We start from the raw sequence: 25,894 nt of genomic DNA, 5'->3' as shown, positions 1-25,894 counted from the left end.
CCACGCTGGACTTGGAAATCCTATTCCTGTGTCATATGGTAAGGGTTCTACACTGTTCCCTTAACCTCTCCTTTCCAAAACATTGCATAGGATGTTAGCATTAACCAACTCACACTCATTGAAATCAGTTTCACCAACCAGTAAATACACAACTTTTATTTATTAAATCAATTGAAGAGATCTTAAAAACAGGAGTCATCTGTCACATCTTGGAATCATTGCATGTTCTCCTGTACTTGGTTGAAAAGGTAGTCCATCAGTTTCTAAGAGAAAGTGAGAATTAATTTCACATCAAACTTTCATTTAAAACAAGAATTTAAATGAAGACCATATTACCCTTAACTTGTGCATCTGGCGAACCGCCATGTCATCCAGTAACCCGATGTCGACATCTTCAATAGTCTCATCGGAGAGGCATAATGTCTTCAGAGAAAATGTGTCAATAACTCAGGCCTCGCCTGAAATAACTCAACTTCAGAGGTAAGACAAGAAAAGTACCTCTCCAAGGGATGTAGAAACAGTTACATGTGGCACTAATCCAGACAGGGAGCAAGACAGGTGGTCATCACTGGCTGACTGCAAAACTGATCTAGAGAAGAAATTGGATAATTTGTTAAATGTTAGAAAACAGTAAACCTTGGAAACTTTTGCCTGGTATACAGGCCATCATTTATGCTAGATTCAACAATGGTGTGATCATTCAGATGGTGCACATTTTATATTTGGAAGGCCCTTCAATGGGTCAAAATATGATGAAAGTGATCATTTAAAACGGGTTTCAGGCAAATATCCTGTCATTAAGCTAAAACTATGGATTGCCACAAGCACCTACACTATAGAATGCACAGTCACACTGACATTCAAATACAGAAGAGAAGGCCTGACAGGTCACCTTGTCATCTACCACTGCATTAGCAAACACATACTTCAATGTAAAGTCCAATCTAAAATGTTTATTGTATTATTGTTATTCAAGGAGTCCATAAGTTGTTTAAAAGCACCAAATTCACCTACTAAAGCCAGTAATTTTAAAACCAGAAATTTCTGTTGACCAACACTCCATGACAGTGACATTATATAGCAACATATAGGCTTACACACACGTATACTACTGTATACTTACTTCACATATACCTAAATAGCACTATGGGAAAAGACTCCAAAACCAAGAACAAGTTGTGAAAACCTAACAAATGGGACAGGACAAACCTGCCTGAACTTCTGATGCATTTGACACCTTACCTCCTACATATTGAAATATTTTTTACAATCAGTCTACAATTGACACTGTCACTGCTCCAACATTGGTTGAATGCATAACCTTTATACATAGTGGTGACAACCATTTTAATTATCATCTATAACTTATTTACAGGACTGGACATTAGGAAGCCAAAACAAGCGAGACCGTGTTTGTAGAGCTGGGGATCCACTGAACTTAAGCGAGCTTGTGAAATCAGTATTCTAGTCAAAATACTAGTTAATCTAATTATGACAATTTCCACCAGATTTGATCCCATGAAAGTGTCTTTAAAAATATAACTCGCACAGATGATTTTTTTAATAAAGAAAAACCCTTCTTTGAAGGTTGCCAGTCAATTTCAATAACATTTTAGATTGTGGTAAATAAAACCAAACCTGTGTCTCGTTCCAGTATGTGGAGTCTGACCACTGATTTTGTCAAGACGAGACTGGGCTCGTTTTGTATTTGTAAATGATGTACCCCTGCAAGAACAAATAAGCAATCTCAACCGAAATAGGTCGTTCTAGCCACCATCTTTTAGGTAGAGAAAATGGTTATGATCCACAGAATTAGTTCAATGCAGTGATTGAGTGGTGAACTTATTATGGGCAGAGTTTACCTTACGCTTCCGGTGCTTGAACTATTGATAAGTGATCTGGTTTTCTTGCCTCCCTTTTGAAAAAAAAAAAAAAAAAAAGGAAATTAAAGGAAATAATACTGACTTATTGATAACTTAGCCATGTAAGTAAAATGGTAACTATACCTTTAATGGATCTGTTCTTGTCTTCCGATGAGCCGATGTGGCCTGCTTGGGTGCCCCGTCGCTTATTTTGACGGCTGAAATACAAGTATACATTTATTGTAAAAAATTACTGTTTACATGAGAATGAATTAGCCTAAGGAACGTACCTTTTTTACTAGGCTTCCGACTGAGCGGCTGGTGAATCTCAGGTGATTCTGACTGTTACAAATCAGTGTTAGTTTTAAAGTAAACCAGGAGGAGGCAGCATTTTGTCATTTACAGCCAGTCTCTGATAATGTTTACCTTTATGGCGATGGTGACATCACCTGCCGAATTATCTTCCGCTGAAGAAAAGAACGGGGGGAGGGCATTAGACAATTTATTCAACGTGCATGCGGTCTTAACATTGATTTCAGTTGAGAGTTGCACCATTTATTAAATCTATGATCAATGTGTTTTGAACCGCAGGTGGCATTTTCATCAGCTCCACTTTGAAAGCCCGATCTACGGTTGCTAGAAGCTCTTCCAATTTTGCTTCAATCTCGTTCATGCGGTCCTGTACTGTGAAGGGAGAAAAAACATCCAGTTTATTTCAAGGGTATGGGGAAAAAGACAGTACAGCAATCCTACTTAAAATTCTCATAACCTTCTTTCTCAAACTGCTGCATAAAAATTGCCACTTTCTTCTGGCGCTTCTCCAGGCTAAATTGACCATTTGTGTGCCCCTCAGAAGGATTGCTGCGTTTCCTTGTCCTTCTGGGTGCCATGTTTTCATCTGAGTTTCTTCATCCCCTGATTCCACTTGAACTATGATTTATAACCATCAGAACACAAGGTGTTAGCAGCCTGTTAATTACGTTTAATAGAGCTCACACTCCACCCCCTTTTTAATAGATACTTGTTCAGGAGGTAGGCAACAACAGAAATTTATAAAGGATCTAAAAAAGGATTTCTAATCATTAGAATAAATGGTTCATGTTGAGAACATTCAAATGTTTTGAAAATCACTAGTTGCAAAAGTCAGAAGGCTGCCTTTGTGCATTCAAGTTCAAAATAGGAGGAAAAACATTACAAGATATTACACATCTTTAAACTGCAATAAAACAACAGAACAACATTGGACGTTTTTGATTGATTTCCCTACTAAATATTTCCCCCATGTCTATCTGAAGGCCTGGACAGAAAATAGTGACATAAATCTAAGGGAAATCAAGTGATTTATTTTCAGATACACTTCTCATCCACATCTTTTGTATGTGAACGCGGCCTGTTTGGTTTTGCTTTTGAACGTAGCCTGTCCTTGTCCCAATTGTTTCCACCTGAGCCTTGTTTGCTCCCTGATTGTGTCCCTATTTAAGTTCCTCCTGCCTCTGTTTCTTGTTGGTCGTTCTCATTAGTGTGTTTGTTTCTGTTGCCTGGGCCTGCTGTTTGTGCCTTTTGTGGTATCTTCAGTAGAATATAATGAAACTACATTTGTCTGGGAAAATCTCTGAGCTTGTGTCGTACCTTCCAGCCACTGTGTGACACACCATCTGGTATTGCTTGACATACCATTTATTGTTCCTTAGGTGAGACATAGTTAAATAATCTTTCCCCTTCTAGTTTTCCAAAATTGCCTGTCTCCTGAGTATGTAAATGTAAAATCTGAGCTGCAATGTTTTTTTCATTTGCATCATATCTCCTTCCCATTGATTAATGCTTTTTGGGCCCACAGGCACTGTCCACAAGTGGCCTGACAGTTACTCTGGCTTCCTTGTCCATCTCCAAAGTGGAGGTGATGCATCTTTTCCATTGGTGCTCAACGCCAGTGTATGACACTATAACAACAAGACTACGGTGACACAATCTGACACCAGTCAGCCTGTCCCCAGAGAACACCAGCTTCTACCTGATGCCAAGCCCAGTTCTACGGGGGACATAGCTGGCATTTGGCCCTAGATGCTGGTAGACGATAGATGTTGTTGTGCTGTTAGGAGAATAGACTGTTTTTTATATCCTATATAATTATATTATTCCTTTGAGCTTTATTCCTACATATGGAATTCAAATATTTAGTATCAACCTCAATTTATTGAACATCCAAGACAAGGCAAGTGTAAACTCATCCGGACAAACATTCAGATTTTGATATCATGTCCAAATTCTGAAAGCTCTCTTTATAACTGAGTTACATTTTTTTCTGATTTTTCTCTACAGTAGGAGGAACGTTTACCTATACCCTTTTACAGGGATATGACATTGATGCATTGAAATGTCTTGAGCTTGGAGAAAGCATTCTTGTATAGTTCCTATTATGGGGACTGAACTCACAGTACTGATTTCCAGTGAGGTCTCATCTTTGTACCCTTGGCTGCCAGTGTGTCATCTTTCCCATTTTGGGGCGGCACCAATGAGGAAATCTCAATTTTGACCTAGTCACATGTATTTTTTCTGCATTTTATAAATGTGTTCAACATATATTGGTTTAGTTACTGCCACCTACAGTAAAATCTGAAGTTGATCATTGAGGCTTAAAAAGTAGTCTTCTTTTATCATGTCAGCCGAAAGCCTTTGTTGAGCTGAAACAGGACAAATTAAATACTTGTTTTTTCTATTCACTAAATGTCTAAAATCAAACCGGTTTCTACACACAAATGACAAGCCTATATCCTCTCTACCACAGTGCCTTCCATTTTGTTACACGAAACACTGGCGCATTTTGATGTCACCAATTAATCCTGTCAGTAGGGTAGCTTGACTTCATTAACTCTTTAGGGTTGCCTGGGTTTACACCAAGTCTGTATATGTTGAACATATGTTCAGTGTACCATATTGCTGGCGCAAAGTACGATATACTCTACATCTTAATGTTCTTGTACCGCTCTGGAAACTTGTACCGCTCTGGAAACTTGTACCGCTCTGGAAACTTGTACCGCTCTGGAAACTTGTACCGCTCTGGAAACTTGTACTGCTCTGGCAACTTGATGTTAATTGGGGACCTAAATAGAATGGAGGAATGCCACAGTTTCCCTGGGGGGGGTGTTGATGTGGTGGTCTTTTTTTGTTGGGTGCCATAGTGGTCTTTCAATATATCATGGACAGTTAATTTATATACTCTCTGAAGACTTCTCCATGTGCAGTAGAAAGTCATTTCTCCTGACCTGACATCATTGGTGAGGTTACCACAAAATAATCTCAATTGACAGTCATTGAGACAGCAATATTATACAAAGCCAGATTATCGCAAGGGTTTCTATATTTTTCATCTGAGGTAATGGTAATTAAGACTGTAATACTGCTGACAGTGAATAAATGATTAGAATGACACAATTATGAGTATTTTCTTTTTTCTTTTAGTCATTTGGCATTGCTCTTATCCAGAATGACTTTCATTCATCAACTGTTGGATGTGCTTCGATAGACATACCTTGACCTCGGCTGTCCAGAGTACTCTTAGGCGACAAAGTAGGGCCTTAATCACAAATTGGTTTGGTCATTAATGTCTGTAGAAAAGGGGGTAAAAGTACATTTGCAGAAATCCCTGGAAATGGGAGTGAATTGGTGTGTAGAGAAGACAATAGCTCCTAAAACCACAGCCCTGAGAGTAACCAGAAGACAAACTTGGAATCCTTCAAGATGGAACGTCTGTGAATTTATGGACAGTTTGGAGTATTTTGTAGCTCTTCTTATAACAGGTCTTACAGTCCCATTAGTGGCTAACAACCGTGTTATAAAAATAATGTACTTTCCTCCACTGGCAGAACTGAAACATTATGTCTCTGATTCGATCAGTCATTATGGTCTCACAAGGATTTCATCGTTTTGTGATGTCTGTCTCCTCTATCACATCACAATAGTGTCTCAGTCTCCCTCATAGCTCCATGAAATGTAACCAGTCTGCGGGTGACCAAGGAAGGCAGCACCAGCAGCCTCAAGACCAAGTGGGAAAGCCCGGCCGCCGAGCTGGACGCGGTGTGCAGTTCGCGAACAAGTCTTTTTGAAGGACTATTTTTAGTGACTCAAGAGTGACTTGTCCTTTTCAAGTGTGTCGTTCAAATGTATTGATCACTCTGGTGGTTGGGAGCACATTCATATATGATCACTGGTTTCATCCGACCAATGGCTGTATACATTTGCAGAGAAAAATAGATCATGCTGCAGCAGCATTCTAAATACACTCACCTAAAGGATTATTAGGAACACCTGTTCAATTTCTCATTAATGCAATAATATAATCAACCAATAACGTGGCAGTTGCTTCAATGCATTTAGGGGTGTGGTCCTGGTCAAGACAATCTCCTGAACTCCAAACTGAATGTCAGAATGGGAAAGAAAGGTGATTTAAGCAATTTTGAGTGTGGCATGGTTGTTGGTGCCAGACGGGCCGGTCTGAGTATTTCACAATCTGACCGGCCCGTCTGAGGAGAATGGGCCGACTGATTCAAGCTGATAGAAGAGCAACTTTGCCTGAAATAACCACTCGTTACAACCGAGGTATGCAGCAAAGCATTTGTGAAGCCACAACACGCACAACCTTGAGGCGGATGGGCTACAACAGCAGAAGACCCCACCGGGTACCACTCATCTCCACTACAAATAGGAAAAAGAGGCTACAATTTGCACGAGCTCACCAAAATTGGACAGTTGAAGACTGGAAGAATGTTGCTTGGTCTGATGAGTCTCGATTTCTGTTGAGACATTCAGATGGTAGAGTCAGAATTTGGCGTAAACAGAATGAGAACATGGATCCATCATGCCTTGTTAACATTGTGCAGGCTGGTGGTGTAATGGTGTGGGGGATGTTTTCTTGGCACACTTTAGGCCCCTTAGTGCCAATTGGGCATTGTTTAAATGCAATGGCCTACCTGAGCTTTGTTTCTGACCATTTCCATCCCTTTATGACCACCATGTACCCATCCTCTGATGGCTACTTCCAGCAGGATAATGCACCATGTCACAAAGCTCGAATAATTTCAAATTGGTTTCTTGAACATGACAATGAGTTCACTGTACTGAAATGGCCCCCACAGTCACCAGATCTCAACCCAATAGAGCATCTTTGGGATGTGGTGGAACGGGAGCTTCGTACCCGGGATGTGCATCCCACATATCTCCATCAACTGCAAGATGCTATCCTATCAATATGGGCCAACCTTTCTTAAGATTGCTTTCAGCACCTTTTTGAATCAATGCCACTTAGAATTAAGGCAGTTCTGAAGGCGAAAGGGGATCAAACACAGTATTAGTATGGTGTTCCTAATAATCCTTTAGGTGAGTGTATATACACCGAACAGTCATTACATTATGACCACCTGCCTAATATTGTGTAGGCCACCCTTTTGTGTCGTGATATCTGGTGCCAAGACGTTAGCAGCAGATCCTTTATGTATTTAAGAGGCCGATGCCATCAAGGAATACCGTTGCCATGAAAGGGTGCAAATGTCTGCAACACTGCTCAGGTAGGTGATACATGTCAAAGTAACATCCACATGAATGGCAGGACCCAAGGTTTCCCAGCAGGACATCACCCAAAGCATCACACTGCCTCCGCCAGCTTGCCTTCTTCCCATAGTGCATCCTGGTGCGGTGTGTTTTCCAGGTAAGCGACACACACGTACCCAGCCATCCACGTGGTGTAAAAGAAAACTTGATTAATTCAGTCCTGATGTTCACGTGCCCATTGTAGGCACTTTCGGCAGTGGACAGGGGTCAGCATGGTCACCCTGGCTGGTCTGCGGCTATGCAGCCCCTTACGCAACAAACTGTGATGCACTGTGTGTTCTTACACCTTTCTATCAGTACCAGCATTAACATTTTCAGCAATTTGAGTTGCAGTTGCTCATTTGTTGGATCGGACAACACGGGTCAGTCTTTGCTCCCCATGTACATCAATGAGACTTGGCCACCCATGACCCTGTCGCCGGTTCTCTGCTTTTCCTTCCTTGAACCACTTTTGATATGTACTGACCACTGTAGACCAGGAAGACCCCACAAGGGCTGCAGTTTTGGAAATGCTCTGACCCAGTCGTCTAGCCCTCACAATTTGGCCCTGGTCAAATTTGTTCAGATCCTTATGCTTGCACATTTTTCCAGCTTCTAACACATCAAATTTGAGGACAGAATGTTCACTTGCTGCCTAATAAATCCCACCCACTGACTGGTGCCATGATAACAAGATTATCAATGTTATTCACTTCGCCGGTCAGTGGTCATGTTATGTCTGATCGGTTTATATAACTGACAACTGGATGCTAGGTGCAATAAAGAATGGAGTTTGTTGATTATCATAATAGACACAGATTTATAAAATCATAACATGCACCAAGCATTTTTAAGTTAGTAACTCGTTCAATGTATCTGTTGCTGGTAGTGGGTTCTGACTTGCCCTGGGCATTAGTTTTTAGTTATTATTTTTATGTCACATCTAGACTATACACTTTTTAACTGTCACTAACTGCTGCATATCTGTAGTCAATTCAAAAGTTGCCTTTAAAAGCTGCAATGACAAGCTATAAACCACTTTTCACTTTCAGACACAAAAATATTGTCACTCAACTGTTCCATATATGCATCCAAAAGTTTTTATTGTAAAACATAAAGAGAAATAATCAAAGAGACAATGTTAATCTGAAATTATTTTCCATGTAATGTTTAAAAGGAACATGTATGCAAAATGTAAACAAGCAAAAAACTGAATCCGTCCTTTTCAGTTATAAAATATGTTGATATTAATGAAAACGCAATGCTGAACAGGAAATCTTTACCAGTTTTTAAATTATTCCTTTTTAATAAATAAACAAAAAGAAAGTGTATTTTTAAAACCGTTTAGTGATATTATTTTTCTAATAATTTACTCACAAAAAACAGCTGGTCACCACTGAAGGCCCCCCATTGTAGTAAAACTAAAAAAAGATTTTGAAGTCAATGAAGGTTTTTAAGTCAGTGAAGAGATTCATGACACTGTATAAGAAATTAAAAGTGAATCTGTTGACACACCGTTATAAGTAATCAGCTGGATGAATTCATTGGTTTAACCCAATACGTTATGCTGATTTGAATGGTTGAACATCTCCAACCAAAACAATGACATCTGGTTGCAGTGTTTGTGTTTCAATGAAATCACACGCAGCTCTCAGTGCAGAATGATAGAGATTGGCAGTAGGATCCCACAAACACTTTTCCATGTAATACCATTTAAGGGTATTCAACCAACCATCTGTATCACCTGTGATCTAACTACACTGCGGTACTTGCTAACAGTTTTGGTAAATAATAGGCTTCCATGCCTTGTTAGTATACAGCATTAACATATCTATGTAATAAAGAACCTAAAAGGGGACATGTTATGCAGAAATGCTAGATTTTATCTGTAAATTCACTAGTAAAAACAAATGTTTCTCCATACTAATCACATACTGATAGATCCAGGCACCCGAAAGTACAGACATGAACCTGTAAAGTGCATCTGATAACTCTGATTAATGTCACACTAAAAAGGTACTGCATGAGGAAAACGCCACATGCTTTACAGACTCAAAGCTTCATGATTTGGATTAATAAAACTATGTTAAAAATGCTTATGTTAAAAATGCTTATGACAATCCCTTCATGCTTTTTTTCTGACTAGAAAACATGCTGATGTAGCAGTACTCATCATTGTCCAATCCCAATGACCTTTTAAACAAACAAACTTTGTTTTCCAGCTGCATTTGGCACATGGAGGTTCAGTTAGTTCTCATATGATTTGTGGCCCTACATACAAAGCCCTATTATGTAGATCTGTAACAAGAAAATGCCCATAAGGAGACAGAAAAGCCTCAAGACAGAAAATACAACACAGTGTAAATAATGTATGTGTCAGGCAGAAGAACAACAAAATTAAGTAAAAAAAAATAAAGACCAGAACATTGTCACCTCCCCTCCTCCTCTGGAGTACAGCAGCTTTGCATACTTCACAATGTGTGGGCGTTGCTTAATAGTTCACATTTCGGTACAGATGGCATCTTTCCTCTGCATACCTTTTCCTCATCTGACAAAGGCACAATGTCTCTCGAACACAAGGACTATTCCTAAAATCAGCTTAAACTTTGAGGGCTAGGTTTATGTACAAGAGGAAAAAAGGGGTTGGTTTCTTTAAGTGATCATTAGTCAATACCTCTGTAAATGTCGTTTTCGTTAGTGTCAAAACATTCTTAAGCTGACTATTTGAACTGTTCAAGGCACAATTTCCCAAAAGCATTTAACAGCGAATTCATTTCTTAGAACTTTAGGAGTTTGATTCCGAGTGCAAGTAACAAAAACATTGTTTGTTGCACCGGAAAACATTTCTATAGAAAGATCTCACTACTAGACCAGTCAAGAATTACATCAGATGTTTTTGTAACTTCAGTGACTGATGATAACATCACAACAAATGTGACTATATAACAAATAAAGTTGCCAATGTCTTCTTTTAACAAAGAAAGGATCAAGAGGATTCAAAAGTAACTGAGATGACTATAATAAATAATCTATACTGTAGGCTAGAGAGACCTATACATTTCAAACTTATGGATATCAATGCCATATGCCACTATAGTCTGCAACTTCTTGCCTAAAAATATTTAATGCTGTTTGAGTGGGCAATGATGCGGCCATTCTGTAATTTTGGTTAATTATAGTTTTAGCATTAGAATAAGCCCCGGGAATCTTTTCAACACGGTGGTTGAATGGAGACTTGAATGGAGAACCTATCCAAGAATAGTACTGAAATTCGATACTATCCATCTCAACCCATGCTCCAACGACACATTTATCAACATACTGTCTACTTGGCATCTTTGGCTGTTATAGGTATGACGCATTGTTTAAAATCACTGGTACGCTTCAGATGCATTTTTTGGGAAACCGGGCCTTGAGCTGTCCTCGGTGCATTTCATCCTAAGTGCTTTCATCTCTCCAGCTCCTCCAGTGATGAATACTTCTTCAGGAACTTGATATGGAAATCCCGAAGCTTCTCCAGGAGCACTTTCAGCTTCTCCATTGATGGCAGAATGGTCATTCTGAGGGGGGATATCACACGGCGACATAAAAGAAAGACAGGAAGATGGTTTTAGTTGACTATGCTCCATACGTACAGCGTGTGGCTATACTCACAGTCGGACGCAGGGCACTTCAATTCAATTACACCGAAAGGAGCTGGCATGTGTGGTTGAATACAACTGTTGACAGCACAAATGAACCCTAGCAGAACGCCTTTCTCTTCAGTCTCAGTACAGCAATGTTTTCCGGAGTTCCCATACCTGAAGTGATGGGTCCCTTCCCTCTGGCCGAAGCCACTGCCCGGAACAATGCAGATGCCGGTGTCTTCCAGCAGCCTCAGGCAGTACAGCATGTCAGGAGGCATCCCCAGGGCCTGTGGGGGACAGCCACAGGTGAGATGTCATTCGGCCATAGCCAGTTTTGTGGTCAGCCACCCAGAGGGTATACCCTGCAAATTGACCGCGCAAGTATCGTTCTACAATTTGAGAACGGACAAATTCAGCAACGGACCCCTGGGTGTAGGACGGAATTGCATGTCAGCGGTGAGTCCCTAGGTTACTTTTAGGCGGACGGACCTTGGCCTCCTCCACAGCTCGAGGGGGGATGAAGATGCTGGGGAAGGCGTACATGGCCCCCTGCACCGGGTTACATTTGATTCCAGGCACTGCGTTGAGAATGTGCTCAGTCATCCGGGCCTTCTCAGCCAGAGCTCCAAGAATGGTGCTCTTCTCCTGAAGGACAACACACACACACACAACACCATGCTCAGATATGACAGATCAAAACTCACCCCAAACCAAATAGACCCTAAATCGTCACACCCACCCTTGGGAGTGACATACCTCATGGAACTGGGGGTAGGAGGGCTCATGTGGCAGGGGAGGGTTTACGATGACATCCATGGCGGCCTGCCCTGAGACAGGGGGGCACAGCCTCACGGAGAGCAGCTTGACCAGCTGGGCCTTGACCTCCGGGTCGAGGTTGAGCACCTCCATATACCCCCCTCTAAACCCACACCTGGGGGAGGGGACAGAAAAGAGGAGCGTTAGTGCTGGCAACATGGTTGCGCACAATAGAACCAAAGAGCAGTTTGCCCTCGACCCAGTCAACCGCAGCCAGGACAAATCTGATGAGCCAGCATGTCTGCATTCTTAGGGTGCCTTTTCTTTTTGTTTGCCTGGTAGCCTGTGTTGCGATTTGGCCAACTCTCTTGCCGTTTAAACAAACATGACGTAGTACATCGCAGGAGTTGATTTGCGTACAGCACAGATCGTTCTACCAGGGAACATGGTGTCCTACCAGAAATGTAACTGAATGTTCTTTGTAATAAAATGCACAAGGCTAATGGCTATACTAGCTGGTCAGGTTGCAAAAATAAGACATGAACTTGCTACTCACACAATTAATAACTCGCAACTAGCTGATAAGTTAGCCAACTTTGAGATTCTAGCTAGCTATTAGCCCACAGATTTAATAGAATTAATGTAGTACATGTTATATCATCACAAAATCACTGCAATGTAGCCCACGAGAACTTTTCCAAAATGGCTGCTGTTTAATAAAGAAGTTGTGTGGTTGCAGGTTAAAAGGTTCTTAAACGTTTTGACCCACAATCCTAGAAAAAGTAGTTACATGAACGTTTTCAAGTAACACTTTCCATATGTGACCAACAGAAAGATATTTTTTGTTGTTTTGTTTATACATTATTCAGGGCATTTTCAGTCAGGTTTGTTTTGCATATTGCATAGGGGTTTTCCTGGAGTTACCGCTGTCGTGGTAACAAACAAGTTGATATTGTAGCACTTTATTATGATTATGTCTATGATTTAATATTTCACAGAGCAGAAAGTAGAATTTGAGCAATGGTGGATACTTGCTAGCTAGTAAGCTCTGTATCAGTTCCTTTTATGAAGCACCCTTTTTGCCAGTGTCAGCAGGGCTGATTGCTGGGGCCTGGGCTGAGGTCAAATTTTGCAACTCAAGCCTAAGTTCTCAAGATTAAGCTGACACCTATACTAACTTTGGCATTATAATCAAGAAACAGAAAGTGCAATCTGGGCATATATCATTGATTTAGTAATATTACTAATGATTAATGTGATGATGTGATAATGAATACTCACTCTCCTGAGTAGCCTTTGGAGGTGGAGTGAAATGAGGCCAGCTCAACAGTGTTAAAGTACTCCGGGCCCATCTCATACAGCACCTTCTTAAAGGAGTGGAACTGACAGTCTGTGGAGTACACATTGTCCTGATACACCTGGACACATGGGAGGATAATGAGCAATGGACACTTGTTACTTCTCATAGAACTAGATAAATATTCTGTGTTTCTTTAAAGCGATACACTGGTGGCAGAGAAACGGCGGTTGGTTACCTCGTCAGCCATGACAAATAGATTCTCCTCAAAGGCAAAGTGGAGGACCTCTTCAATGCACTTCTTGCTCTGCACTTGACCTGAGAATTGCCAGAGAGACAGAGGGGAGAAGGGGGGAGGGATCAACATGTGTGCTGAAATATAAGACATGGACAACTTGAAACCAAAGGAGACGCCAGCTTGAAACCAAAAGGACCACAGCAGTGGCCAGTGGACAGTTCAATGTAACAGCTCACGAGTTGCAGTTATGCAGTTCTGCCAAATGGAGTCTAAGATTTGTTTACCCTAATGTTAGCTTTTGAAAACTGATCCCATTTCCTATGCGGGCTATAAACACCCATTAGCCATGCTATAAATATGACGGTAGAAGGGATTTCACATTCAATCTAACAACCTGAAAACATGACCCATGGCCTAGTAGCCCATCTTCAATTGTGGGAGTTTCAACATATCGGTGGCATCACAGATCCTAACTATAGCTTAAAGTGAATCATCTTGTTTACGCCTTGAATGTCTGGTCTAAGTTACGCTGGATTCTGTTCCTAGTTACGGTGGATTCTGTTCCTAGTTACGGTAGATAGTGTACAGCCACATATAATCATATTAGGAGCCTAATGTCATTATTCTGGCTGTTGAAACCCACCTGTAGGGTTGCCTGGGTTGATGATGCAAATGACTCTGGGGTGGCAGTGCTCCTTAGCAGCCAGGTAGGCTCTGTGGAGCTCATTGATGTCCAGGGCCCAGCAGTGGTCCTCGTCCAGGTAGTAGTTGATCTGAACGGCATCCATCTCTGCGATGGCTGCGGAGTACAGGGGGTACTGGGGGATGGGGATCATCACACCGCACCGGGACAGGCCCTGGCCTGACACCAGCATCTTCAGGATGCTCTACGGTCCCACAAAACACAACAGAATAGCGTTTCAAAATCAATTAAAACCAAGGAGAGCCCCCCGAACGAAGACTGATTCCAAGATCAAACAACTAACTCTGTCAAAAAAATGTAAATGCCTAACAAATCCAGGTAATAAACATACCAACACGTTTTCGTGTTTCCTACTCTATTTGACAGGAAAGGGAGGGAAGGCAGAGGGGCCGGATTTCCAACACTTCAGCGTACACGTGTACTGGACACAGGAGCTTAGGCTGCTGGACCAACCCAAGAAACAACCTTTTATTAGGAAGATTATTTGTAGGGCAGATGACTGTAAGACTTACCACAATGCCATCGCTGGCTCCGGTTGTAAGGTAAACATTGTCCCAGTCGGCCGGTACGCCCTTGTCGCGTTGCTTGATGTAAGCAGCGATATCCCGCCTGATACAGTCTACTCCTTGGCTGGCACTGTACGACCCTGGGGTTTAAACACAGCATGTTATCAGCCCTGGTGTTCGGTTCTTAGAAAATATAGTCAGCCTGCATACTATCTAACCATTACAATGAGACCCCTCTGGCAGCCAGATGTAGGTCACAGAAAGAATGTGTCAAATGCATATAAGTGGAACCAAAACTATTTTCGAGCCAAAGCGTCACCAGGACATCCTGTTCTTTGTCAGTGGGACAATTTTGAAACCATCGACCGTGTACAGTAGGTCAAAGCTCCTGCTAGGTCAGCAGTTGCATTATTATCATTTCAACACAGGGGAAGGGGGTGAACACAGACAGGCCTATGATACACACACCCAAGCTCTGTCCCCCACAGCCTTGCAGGATACGACCAGCGCGCACTTTGGCATCCTCTGGGAAACTGGGGCTTTCCAACAGCTCCGGGAATGAGCAGAGAGCCACCACCTGAATATAGAAAAAAGGTGTTGCTGTTAACACCCATTTAGACACCTGACATATTCACATTTAACGTGTAATTTGCCCAAACATGTTGTGAAACCTTTCCCAGGGCCATCCTCCCACATAGTCATATTTACACTTAAAACGTTAAAATCCTGTCAGAATATCACCAGAATTTTCTGCTGGATTACTAAAGCCAATTCAATCCAGAGAACGTTTGGTAAACAGAGTGCTGTAGAAAGTTGTACAGTGGTGAAAGTAGATGCATACGTGCAGCAAGGCTTATTTGTCCCGTTTTTAAAACGAAATTATTACGACAGACATAATAAAAGGAACTTCCACTTGTGTTTTTAGGAAGAACTATATAGTGTGGAGGAGACTCTGTACACGTACACAATCTGCCCTGTGTTCAACCTTATTTATGTTCTACAGATGAGTATGATTCGAGGTTAGATTTAGGGTAGGCCTGTGACCACCATCAAAGAACCCATTAGGATATTGGCTTTAAAGTTCCACACAAACACATACAGGGGACAGGGACAGAGGACACAGCATGTCTTTTAGAAGGAATGGGTAGAGTCGGCAAGTGTCTGAAGAGGTACTGAATATCAACAGAGCTTGCAGCCTGGCAAGTTACTGATTCAGCTGGAACATTTTTCCATTGTCATACTGGATTGCTAATAATGTCAGATTTACTTCCACAAGCCACCTGACAATGTGACTATATTGCTGACACATTAAAGTGGCATGTATTCTGCAGAGCTCACTCATTTGGGCGGGGTTATACAGACTTGATACAGGTTCTTCAACAATAAAAAACAGGCCACTTTTTAAAGCTGGCCTAATAGTAAAAGGACGGGGGCTATTATTCTGCTAACACTGGAAGATTAGATGTGAGTTGCCCTTTGGGTGATTGCATTGACAATATGAAGCACAGGAGCGGGTGGAAATTATGTAGGACCCCTCACTGGATCGTGCCGTTTCTCTAGAAAACTTGAGTCTGTGCTCATAATCAGCTGTTCAAATGAGGCTAAATAGTATCCTCATCAGCTGAGTTGATGCCCAGCCAAAGATTTCCAACTTAGTAACTGCCCTTTGAGCACAAGATGTAGAAAATACATGTTTTTGGTTGAGAATACATCTTTCAAATGATCTTGCTCAATGTCTGGGATTGAACGGTTTAGAATCAACAAACAGCCTTCGCAACAGAATATTTCCATGGCAAGACCAGGTAATCCACAGTTCAGTAAGCAAGTGTGATTTAGAATTAGTGTGATGTCAATACACAATCTTGCAACAACCCCTTTTATCTTTCCCTGTCACTCACCTGACGGAGAAAGGTGATTGGCTTCTGCCCCATGGCGTGTGCATCTCCAATATTGGCTTTGATTACCTCAGTGAAGGGGTGCTTTTGGCCCTGGAAAAACAAAAGAAAAAACTTGGGTTCAGAGGGAAAAAAGGAGGGATGGCTCAAAGAATTACTCCAGTAAAAATTGGGATGAAAGAGCATATTACATAATAATGGTGTAACTGACAATCTGTGACAGTATGTAATAATCCAGCCCCGTCTAAAATGTAATTTTAATGGCCTTGTGGTGGCATTTATCTATATAATTATGATCAACATATCTATATAATTATCATCTTACTGAAATCCTATAGTGTCATCTGAAAAAGTAAATAGTCTGAAAAGTTGCGATTTTTTTACATATTTGTCCAACCACTTTCATTGATAAAGGTAACCCAATTTAAAAAAAATAAACTCACAAAAAACTACTTTAAACCATTCATGCAATTAGAATGAACAGAAATGCAATTTACTTAGGCACAGAAAGCTGGTAAACTCCTAATTTTAACATCACATCAAATGGCTTAAATTGGAATCAGGTGCACCAAAACAAATGCAAATAATTGTAAAACCACTAGAGAGTAACTTCAGAGGGTCCAGCATTCCATAAAGATTAGCAACTTGGTCTTGTTTGGTATTAACCATTTGGAAGAGCTGTAACACACCATGCCAAGTTCAAAATTAAAAGTAAAAATGATTGATGCCCATGTGTCTGGAAGCAGTTACAAAGCCATTCCCAAACTATTGGAAATACATCCTTCAACTGTCTGACAGACTAGTTACAAACTGAGAAAATTCCAGGCCAGTTGGAATCTGAATTCTCACCGAAACATATTCAAAGATATCTCTAAGAACCCCTGGGTAACGTCAGGGGATCTAGAGGCCTTTCTTGCCACAAGCAATGTTGATGTGCACGAGTTAAATCATAGAGACTTAACAGACTTGGCCTACATGGGAGGTCAGGAAAGAAGAAGCCTCTACTCTCATTACAATATCAAGACGTGGCTGATGTTTGCCAGACAACACCTGGGTAAAGACCAAAACTAAAGGAACAATGCACTCTGGACAGATGAGTCAAGTGGAAATGAAACACTGCCTTTGAACTGAAGAACTTAATTTCAACTGTAAAGCATGGAGACATGTTGGTGGAGGTTGCTTTGCTGCCACAGGGCCTGGCCAAATTACCATAATTAAGTCAGCCAATAATTCCATATTCTTCCAGAGAATTATTGAGGAGAATGTGTCAAATGCTATCAAACTGATGAAAATGAACAAGATATGGATGTTGCAACAGGACAAGGATCCAAAACACACAATCAAAGTTACAAAAGAAATGTCTGAAAAATAATAAATTGAGGGTTATGAAACAACCAAGTCAATGCCCAGATCTTAATCCTAATGAAATGCTGTGAGGGGACTTGAAGTGGGCATACAAGAAAGCCCTCAAACATGACACAGTTACAACAGAGTGGGCAAACATTCCTTCCAGTTGATGTCAGAGAATGAAAGAAATGGCTACATGAAGTTATTTCAGCAAAAAGAAGTGTGTTGAATGAGATTAACAATAGTGTTGAAGAAGACTGAATATTAATATGTCAAAATGTTCCTGGGATTTTACTTGACACATGACTAACTGGTGGTGATGGGGGAAGAAAGAAATAGATAACTACATATTATGATATTATTTATGAATTTTTCACCAATATTGCATTAGTCCTTTTAAAAGAATTGTCTTTGACTGCACCACAGCTCCAGTGTTTCTCATTTATACATTTTTCTAAATAAATGATCTTTAACAATATGGAGTCCTTGTGTGGTAATGTAAATGAGGGTCGAAAGAAGCCACTCGATTTGTTGACCCACTTCATAGAAGCCACTCGCTTTATTATTAGCTGATCTCCCATTGCCCAGACATACGTCTCTAAATGTTTTAAAAAATTTGATAAGATGTAGAACATAGTAGGCTAAGAATGAAGTGAAAGCGTAGTGTGGTCATTAAAAAAATGGCTTTTGTTCAAGACGTGGAACGTGGAGGCTATTCAATCACATTAGTAGTGTGCATGGGGAATTCCAGTACAGTAATAATGTAGCCAAGAAATCACATCAGTTATTCCATGAGGGATCACTAAACAAAACAACGTTCGCGGACTTGAGCTTTCACTAACAGCTTGTGACTGACACTTCCACGAGCTAATCAAGCTAGTACAGTAAACCCGCGCGGAGAAGATGATGCAACATTGTATCATCGTTAAGAAAAGAGGCAGCAACATACTATCAGTAACTAGATTATTAGTTGTCAATTTATACAGGTTTCGTTCATCATTTAGCTGATTATATAAAACATGACATAAATACATCTAGCTATATTAAAATTAGTCAGATGAGCTACGGCTACGTATACGGTACATTAACAGGCTAGCTGCCAGTTACTTACGACGCTAGCAAGCTCACTTCCACAGTAGATTGTTTTCCTTGCTGGCTAGCTACAATAAACGAAGAAGGAGCACTGTATATTTACCTGCTGCAAGCCTCTCTCGATTTCTCCAGCCTTCAAGACAATGGGCCCTCTCACAGCGTACTCCACCGCTTTAACCTGCGGATTGAGGGTCTCCATGGTCAGCGTCTTTTCTCTCATCTTGATGTTCTCCCTGGTTACCACGGTCGCCTCGGCTGTACTGTATCTCTTCAGTCCATACTGTTCAACGGGTCCTTGTGTTTTAAATCGAATAGACTGCACTAAACATGATGAGGTTCTCCAAGTGCTTGTCCGCACAAGGACGGGAGGGTTATCAAAAGCACCTACAATTAATGATCTATTTGCCAAATGTTGAAGTCGATGCATCATTTCAAGTTCAAGCTCAACCTAAGACGACAGTGACACTAGCTCTCTTCGAGCGTTTAGGTGGTACGGCGCTTAAATGAAAAACGGATCAACAAAATCTTCAGCGCTTGAGGGTCAAGTATTACAACAAATCCAATTCACGGATCAAAAGCAATAACACCTCAAACACTACTTTAACCGTCATGTGGCGATTAATGCTGATAGTAAACATGTAAGACCATGGGTGTAGGCTATTTGTTCCGGTGAACGAGATGCTTCGTCAACAGAACGTAACTGGGAGGGACTACTGTATTTTGTCCAACAGTACGTTTGTTGCCTCGTTCTCTTTGCTTCAATTGATAGTTTTCACATGTCGTCACGGCATATGGGAAAGCCCACTTGGCGGGCAAAACAAACTCTCCTTCCAGTGCCCCCCATCGACAACTTTCAGTAGTTATACTTCAAAATGTCAAGATAGTTGCAGACGCGCTAACCGCATATATACAGAGGCGGTTATAGAGATTTGGGGGCCCTAGGCAGAGACTGGTTGAGGCCCTTAAATAATGTATTTCTCTACCTTCTGAGCCATACCTACAACAAACATAAAAATAAAAAATAACTTACTGTACTATATTAAATATTTTTGTATATTTTATTTAGAATTTTCACCGGGACCCAGGTGTTCTGGGGCCTTAGGCAGCTGCCTACTTTGCCTAATGGTAGCGCCGCCTCTGCATATATATTGTATTTGCAATCATATCTACATGTAATCATTGTAATGAATGGCATGATCTGTTTTCGTCTGCACCGCTGCAACCAACTACCTCTTGTTAAACCCTTAGGGTTAGCTATGTTAATAACAAAGTTATTACAGGATAAAATCACACCAATCCAACATTCTCCACAGCAACCAAGGCTGTCAATGGTGGGTCAATTAAACAGTAGGAATGGTTTACCTGACATTCTGAAAACGATTATATTATTAACGGTACATTTGTCACAATAGTTTGTGTTATACTGGCTGCACCACTTCACACCGACCACCCATAGAACCACCGCAATGGCAATTTAGGTTAATTAGCACTAAACATCGATTTGACAATAAATATTTTCTCCTCCTTCACCTCCCACAAAATTGCATTATTGACCCACCCTGGTCGAATGTACAGAGCGGTCTGTACTTTTGTACGGTTTCATTTTGTTAGCAGTGTAAGGCAAGGGATGGATTCTCCACAAGGTATATGTACACGTCCCCAATGTTCAGCTCAACTGTTTTTAACGATGTAATTAATGCAGCAGGTGCTGAATATGGGTCACAAGTGCCTAAGACTTGCAGTTTGTTTGCATATCTTTGTTTTTATTGTTTTGTGAGGTGATCTAAACACTCATAGGCTGTAAAAGTAGAACATTTGACCGGATTGTGCAGTAGCTCCATAGAATTCCCACTGTTAGCCGCCATGTTTCAACAATGTTGAATGTCAGAGAAACCATGTGACTGAAAACTATGAATTGAAGAAATTATTTGCAACCTTTTGGGGTACTGGGTCATTCCTACTACGCATGCGGTGAAATGTTTGTACCCCGGAAACATTTAATTCTATTTAGGAGAAAGTAGAGACAACGTTTTCAATTATGAGGGCAGGTGTGCTTAACCATAAAAGCACAAGTAAATTCTTTGCATTTAGAACACTTTATTTCAGTGAATGTAGGTGATTTCGCCATGTCCCAAGTAGGGGCGACTAATCTTAGAGAAAAAACTATTTCTCTAAGATTACTTCCTATAATTTATTATCTATGAATATAGCATCTTCCTAAATTGCATATAATATGTGTTAGCATTTTATTTCATGTTCATTGGTCCCTGCCTTGCTGGTTCAGACTGCGTTCTGCCGATTTAAGTTCGCAGTAGTAGACCATAGGCTAAACATGAATGTGGGGCTAGCCCCTCTCTCACAATGTAATGTATATTGTACATGTGAAAATATTAATACGCATGCTCAGAATTTTAGTGTGATCAATGTAGTTTACACGAATTTGATGCCAAGTGGGGTTGACAGCCGGTAGCCCCACTACAGCGTCATTTTGTATTTCAGACCTGATTGGCTGTCTGTCTGTATGGCGCCAACATTTGTTGACAAGAGAAGTGAGGAGGGAGATTGTCTTAGCTTCATAAATGCCAGATAACTTGAGAAAATGAATAAAGTGGATTTCATACTCAAGTACCGGTTTGAAACTCTTAATTTGGAGGAGAAACTTGAAGTAAAGCGACTTGGTGCCCATGAGCCACAGGATATTGTCATCACTCAAACTGCTGGTAAAAGTAACCGCAGGTTTAACGTGGAGTGGCTAACGGTTAGCATACAAAAGAAGGCACTCTTCTGTTTTCCAAGTCAGCTATTTGGTGGAGATGGTACATGGTCGAGGACGGGTTACAAAGATTTTAAACATCTTTCTGAGAGGATTGCAAAATATGAGAGCATTTGTGAAATTGGGCTTACTTGGAAGGGTAAATGTCGCAGCCCAAGTTGACAGTGCATACAGGCGCTCCATTGAGCAGCATAACAAACAGGTGGAGGAAAACATGTACGTTCTCAGTCGGATGATAACATATTAAACTGTGTGGAAAATGTGAAACCGCACTGTAGGGGCACAACGAGTCGGTGGCCTCCCCTGAATCCTGGAATATTCAGATGCATTTTCGAGACTATGTGTGAGGGCGATTCGAGTCTTCAGAGGCACTATAACACTCAGCCCATCTTCAAAGGGACATCTAGAACTGTACAAAACAAACTGTTAGACTGTATGTATGAAGTGTACAGGGAGGAGGTAGCCAAGCAAGTGGACGAGACATAATTTGTTGCCATACAGGCAGATGAGGCAACTGATGTCTCCTGTAGATCACAAATGGTGGTTGTTTTGCGATACATGTTGCCTGACAATACAGTGACAGAGAGTTTTTTTTGAGTTTGTGAAAGTCAAAGATAAAACTGAACTCGGCCTCTCTAATAGCATCAAGGGTGTGCTGGAACCACTGAAGCTGAGAGAAAACCTGATCGCTCAGACATATGATGGTGCGGCTGTAATGAGTGGAAATGTCCGAGGGGTACAGACGCTAATAAAAGAGACATACCCACATGCCCAGTTTGTTCACTGCTATGCTCACCAGCTGAACCTGATGAATGGGCTGCCACCGTTCACGATGGAACAGACGAGCCAGGCCGACGAGTAACCAACACAGCGCCGGTGATGAAGGAGGCATGCGACACAGTCATATCCCAGGTGGAGCAGAGGTTTTCACAAAGTGACCACCTGATCGCTGCCAAGCTGGTTGACAGCTCGCTCTTCCCCCAATTTGTCCTGTCATTCCCTACATCTAAGCTTTGAAATGTTGGCCAACTGAAAAGTATGAACATGAAAAGTATGAGCATGTACAGCACTCAATACTTAGTTGGGGCTCCTTTTGCCTGAATTACTGCAGCAATGCGGCGTGGCATGGAGTCAATCAGTCTGTGGCACTGCTCAGGTGTTATGAGAGCCCATGTTGCTCTGATAGTGGCCTTCAGCTCTTCTACATTGTTGGTCTGGCGTATCGCATCTTCCTCTTCACAATACCCCATAGATTTTCTATAGGGTTAAGGTCAGACGAGGTTGCTGGCCATTTAAGAACAGGGATACCATCATCCTTAAACCAGGTACTGGTAGCTTTGGCAATGTGTGCAGGTGCCAAGTCCTGTTGGAAAATGAAATCTGCATCTCCATAAAGTTGGTCAGCAGCAGGAAGCATGAAGTGCTCTCGAACTTCCTGATAGACGGCTGTGTTGACCTTGGACCTCAGAAAACACAGTGTACCAACACCAGCAGATGACATGGCACCCCAAACCATCACTGACTGTGGAAACTTTACACTGGACTTCAAGCAATGTGGATTCTGTGCCTCTCCTCTCTTCCTCCAGACTCTGGGACCTTGAGTTCTAAAGGAAATACAAAATGTACTTTCATCAGAGAACATAACTTTGGACCACTCAGCAGCAGTCCAGTCCTTTTTGTCTTTAGCCCAGGCGAGACGCTTCTGACGTTGTGTCTTGTTCAAGAGTGGCTTGACACAAGGAATACGACAGCTGAAACCCATGTCTTGCATACGTCTGTGCGTGGTGGTTCTTGAAGCACTGACTCCAGCTGCAGTCCACTCTTTGTGAATCTCCCCCACATTTTTGAATGGATTTTGTTTCACAATCCTCTCCAGGGTGCGGTTATCCCTATTGCTTGTACACTTTTTTCTACCACATCTTTTCCTTCCCTTTGCCTTATCTATTAATGTGCTTGGTCACAGCTCTGTAAACAGCCAGCCTCTTTAGCAATGACCTTTTGTCTCTTGCCCTCCTTGTGCAAGGTGTAAATGGTCGTCTTTTGGACAGCTGTCAAGTCAGCAGTCTTCCCCATGATTGTGTTGCCTACAGAACTAGACTGAGAGACCATTTAAAGGCCTTTGCAGGTGTTTTGGGTAATTAGCTGATTAGAGTGTGGCACCAGGTGTCTTCAATATTGAACCTTTTCACAATAATCACATTTTCGGAGATACTGAATTTGGGGTTTTAATTAGTTGTGAGTTATAATCATCACAATTAAAAGAAATCAACACTCGAAATGTATCAGTCTGTGTGGAATGAATGTATACATTATACAAGTTTCACTTTTTGAATGGAATTACTGAGATAAATCAACTTTTTGATGATATTCTAATTATATGACCAGCAAGCTGCTCTGTCGTTATAAGTGTTTTGTGGAGTCACGCTGTTTGTTGATGTGTTAAATAAACACATCAGTAGCAAGAGGGAGTTTTGTAGCTTTACTGGTATGTATCCTATATTTTGAAATGGTTTGTACCCCACCAATTTTTTACATATAAAATGCCACTGTATTTATGTTTAATGTATGTTTAGACATCATTTATATTACATTACCATTGTTAGTATTGCTTTTTACCCTGTTATGCTTCATTCCACCCAGATAGTGATCCCACCTACGGTGTTATTCCACAGCATTGTATAAATCCCATGCATCATCCATCTCAGGTGGTGCATACCAAAAATTCAACATTAACTCAAGGTATGTTTATGTAAATGGAAAGGTGTTCACACAACACAAAGGAGAAAAAGAGATCAAAAGGCAACATGCAAAAAATTCGGACATAACCTAATACAAATGAAATGTATTCATGACATGAATGTAAATGTGTTGTTGTTCCTAGGTAGACCTCTCATTGTGCCATTCTGCCTTTTTCTGCCTTTTTCAAATCCTATATGATTATTCCAATTCACAGGTTTCCAGCCTGAATGACGACAGACCTGAAACACTGAACTCAGCCTTGTCCTCTCCCATAGTAAAACCATTACTAATGCCTCCCCCGATCCACTGCACTTGTCATACATACAAGTTTGTGGATGGCACCATCAACTTGTGCCTTCACAACATCTTCCAAAACTTTTTTTTCATTTGCCCGGTAAGTTGTCTCAGAACACATTTCAATTTACAGTAATGACCGGGCTGACATTAGGGTTAAGTGCCTTGCTCAGAAACAGAAGGACTACTCTTTCTGCACTAATGAATTTACCTTTGAATAGTTCATCCATTAGACTCAATAAGTGTGTAGATGTCACCCCTCTGTTCGGTCTCAACACTAACAGGAATCAATCCACGTACTGTGGAAAGTTCAACGGGCCTTGAAGGTGGAGGTTGTGCCCACTGGTGGCAACTAGTCAATCCTGACTACTCACATCATATGTATAGTGGATTCTCCCCTCCTCCATCAGTGTCTGGTGTGGGTCTGTGTCTGCCTTTTGCAGAGGTAAACTGCAACGCATTGTACGGTCCACAGAAAGGGTCAACAGCTGCCGCCTGTCTCCCATTGAGGTCCTCCATGACTCCAGGGCAAAGAAGTATTCAGGAAAGATCGTCACTGACCCCTTCCACCTTGTTCACTCTATTAAAAACATTACCCTCTGACAGGTGGAGGGCAGGCTGACAGTACTGGTAAAAACTAAACTGTTTCTTTCCCTGTGCTTTGGCACTTAGCAAACAGCCATCTGTCCCACAGAGACTATTAAGACTACACTCAGCCACCCCCCAATATCCCCCTGCCAGGAATGTGCCCGTCTTACTCCCCCTCCATTAGATACATCCCTCCCAGAGTGATTCAACAACAGGGATCTAGAGTACAAAGTAAAAATAAACCTTGAAAGAAAACATATACAAAACGCAAAAGTTACACAAGAAAGGCAAAATATTGGAACAGAATTGAAACCGGCCAGGTTACATTTCATCTGCAACATTTTGAAAGTTTGAATTTGTCCCAGTTTAGCATTTTCACGCTTTCTATAATAGACAGTTTGGATTGACAAGGATAGCTATGGAAGCAGGAATGCCTCTGACTTAAAAAACATTGTTCTAAATCAAATAGAGCTGAAGTTGCACACATATTGTGACCTAGTATATATGTCCAATATCAAATATTTAAAGGGGAAGGGGAACACATTTTTATCAAATAATTCAAGTGGAGAAGGAAGAAATGTTTACATGTGCCATT

General features: G+C 41.2%; 2 protein-coding genes across 2 annotated transcripts; both read right to left on the bottom strand.

Annotated features, from left to right (window-relative positions):
* Positions 1–138: 138 nt before the first annotated feature.
* On the bottom strand, positions 139–2,845 carry cdca9 (cell division cycle associated 9). The gene is made up of 10 exons (XM_010897760.5): positions 2,632–2,845; positions 2,415–2,546; positions 2,289–2,329; positions 2,153–2,204; positions 2,007–2,080; positions 1,863–1,915; positions 1,639–1,725; positions 499–589; positions 337–423; positions 139–263 (listed from the first exon to the last, which is right to left on the bottom strand). Exons 1-10 carry the CDS (start codon positions 2,750–2,752, stop codon positions 216–218), a joined length of 786 nt encoding a protein of 261 aa, XP_010896062.2. The 5' UTR covers positions 2,753–2,845; the 3' UTR covers positions 139–215.
* A 5,789-nt stretch (positions 2,846–8,634) lies between these two features.
* Positions 8,635–19,629, bottom strand: gpt2 (glutamic pyruvate transaminase (alanine aminotransferase) 2). The gene is made up of 11 exons (XM_010897759.5): positions 19,009–19,629; positions 16,470–16,559; positions 15,040–15,148; positions 14,578–14,711; positions 14,006–14,249; positions 13,363–13,442; positions 13,109–13,245; positions 11,828–12,002; positions 11,561–11,716; positions 11,246–11,358; positions 8,635–11,005 (listed from the first exon to the last, which is right to left on the bottom strand). The coding sequence occupies exons 1-11, from the start codon at positions 19,333–19,335 to the stop codon at positions 10,894–10,896; spliced, it is 1,677 nt and encodes a 558-aa protein (XP_010896061.1). The 5' UTR covers positions 19,336–19,629; the 3' UTR covers positions 8,635–10,893.
* Between the last annotated feature and the right edge of the window lie 6,265 nt (positions 19,630–25,894).

Source organism: Esox lucius, chromosome 2 (assembly GCF_011004845.1).
Source record: "Esox lucius isolate fEsoLuc1 chromosome 2, fEsoLuc1.pri, whole genome shotgun sequence".
In the NCBI taxonomy this organism is placed as follows: Eukaryota; Metazoa; Chordata; class Actinopteri; order Esociformes; family Esocidae; genus Esox; species Esox lucius.
Note: the sequence above shows the minus strand (reverse complement) of the source record. Positions and strands in the feature narration are given on the sequence as shown.

Bases quoted from the DNA above. Each gene is read 5' to 3' on its own strand.
- cdca9 (XM_010897760.5), bottom strand. From the start codon at position 2,752: ATGGCACCCAGAAGGACAAGGAAACGCAGCAATCCTTCTGAGGGGCAC. The intron at 2,330-2,414 runs GTGCAACTCTCA...TCTTTTCTTCAG, and splicing joins GATCATAGATTTAATAAATG to CGGAAGATAATTCGGCAGGT. The intron at 1,726-1,862 runs GTAAACTCTGCC...TTGTTCTTGCAG, and splicing joins TCAAGCACCGGAAGCGTAAG to GGGTACATCATTTACAAATA.
- gpt2 (XM_010897759.5), bottom strand. From the start codon at position 19,335: ATGATGCATCGACTTCAACATTTGGCAAATAGATCATTAATTGTAGGT. The intron at 12,003-13,108 runs GTGAGTATTCAT...CCCCTCCCCCAG, and splicing joins TCCAAAGGCTACTCAGGAGA to GTGTGGGTTTAGAGGGGGGT. The intron at 11,717-11,827 runs GTATGTCACTCC...GTTGTCCTTCAG, and splicing joins CCTACCCCCAGTTCCATGAG to GAGAAGAGCACCATTCTTGG.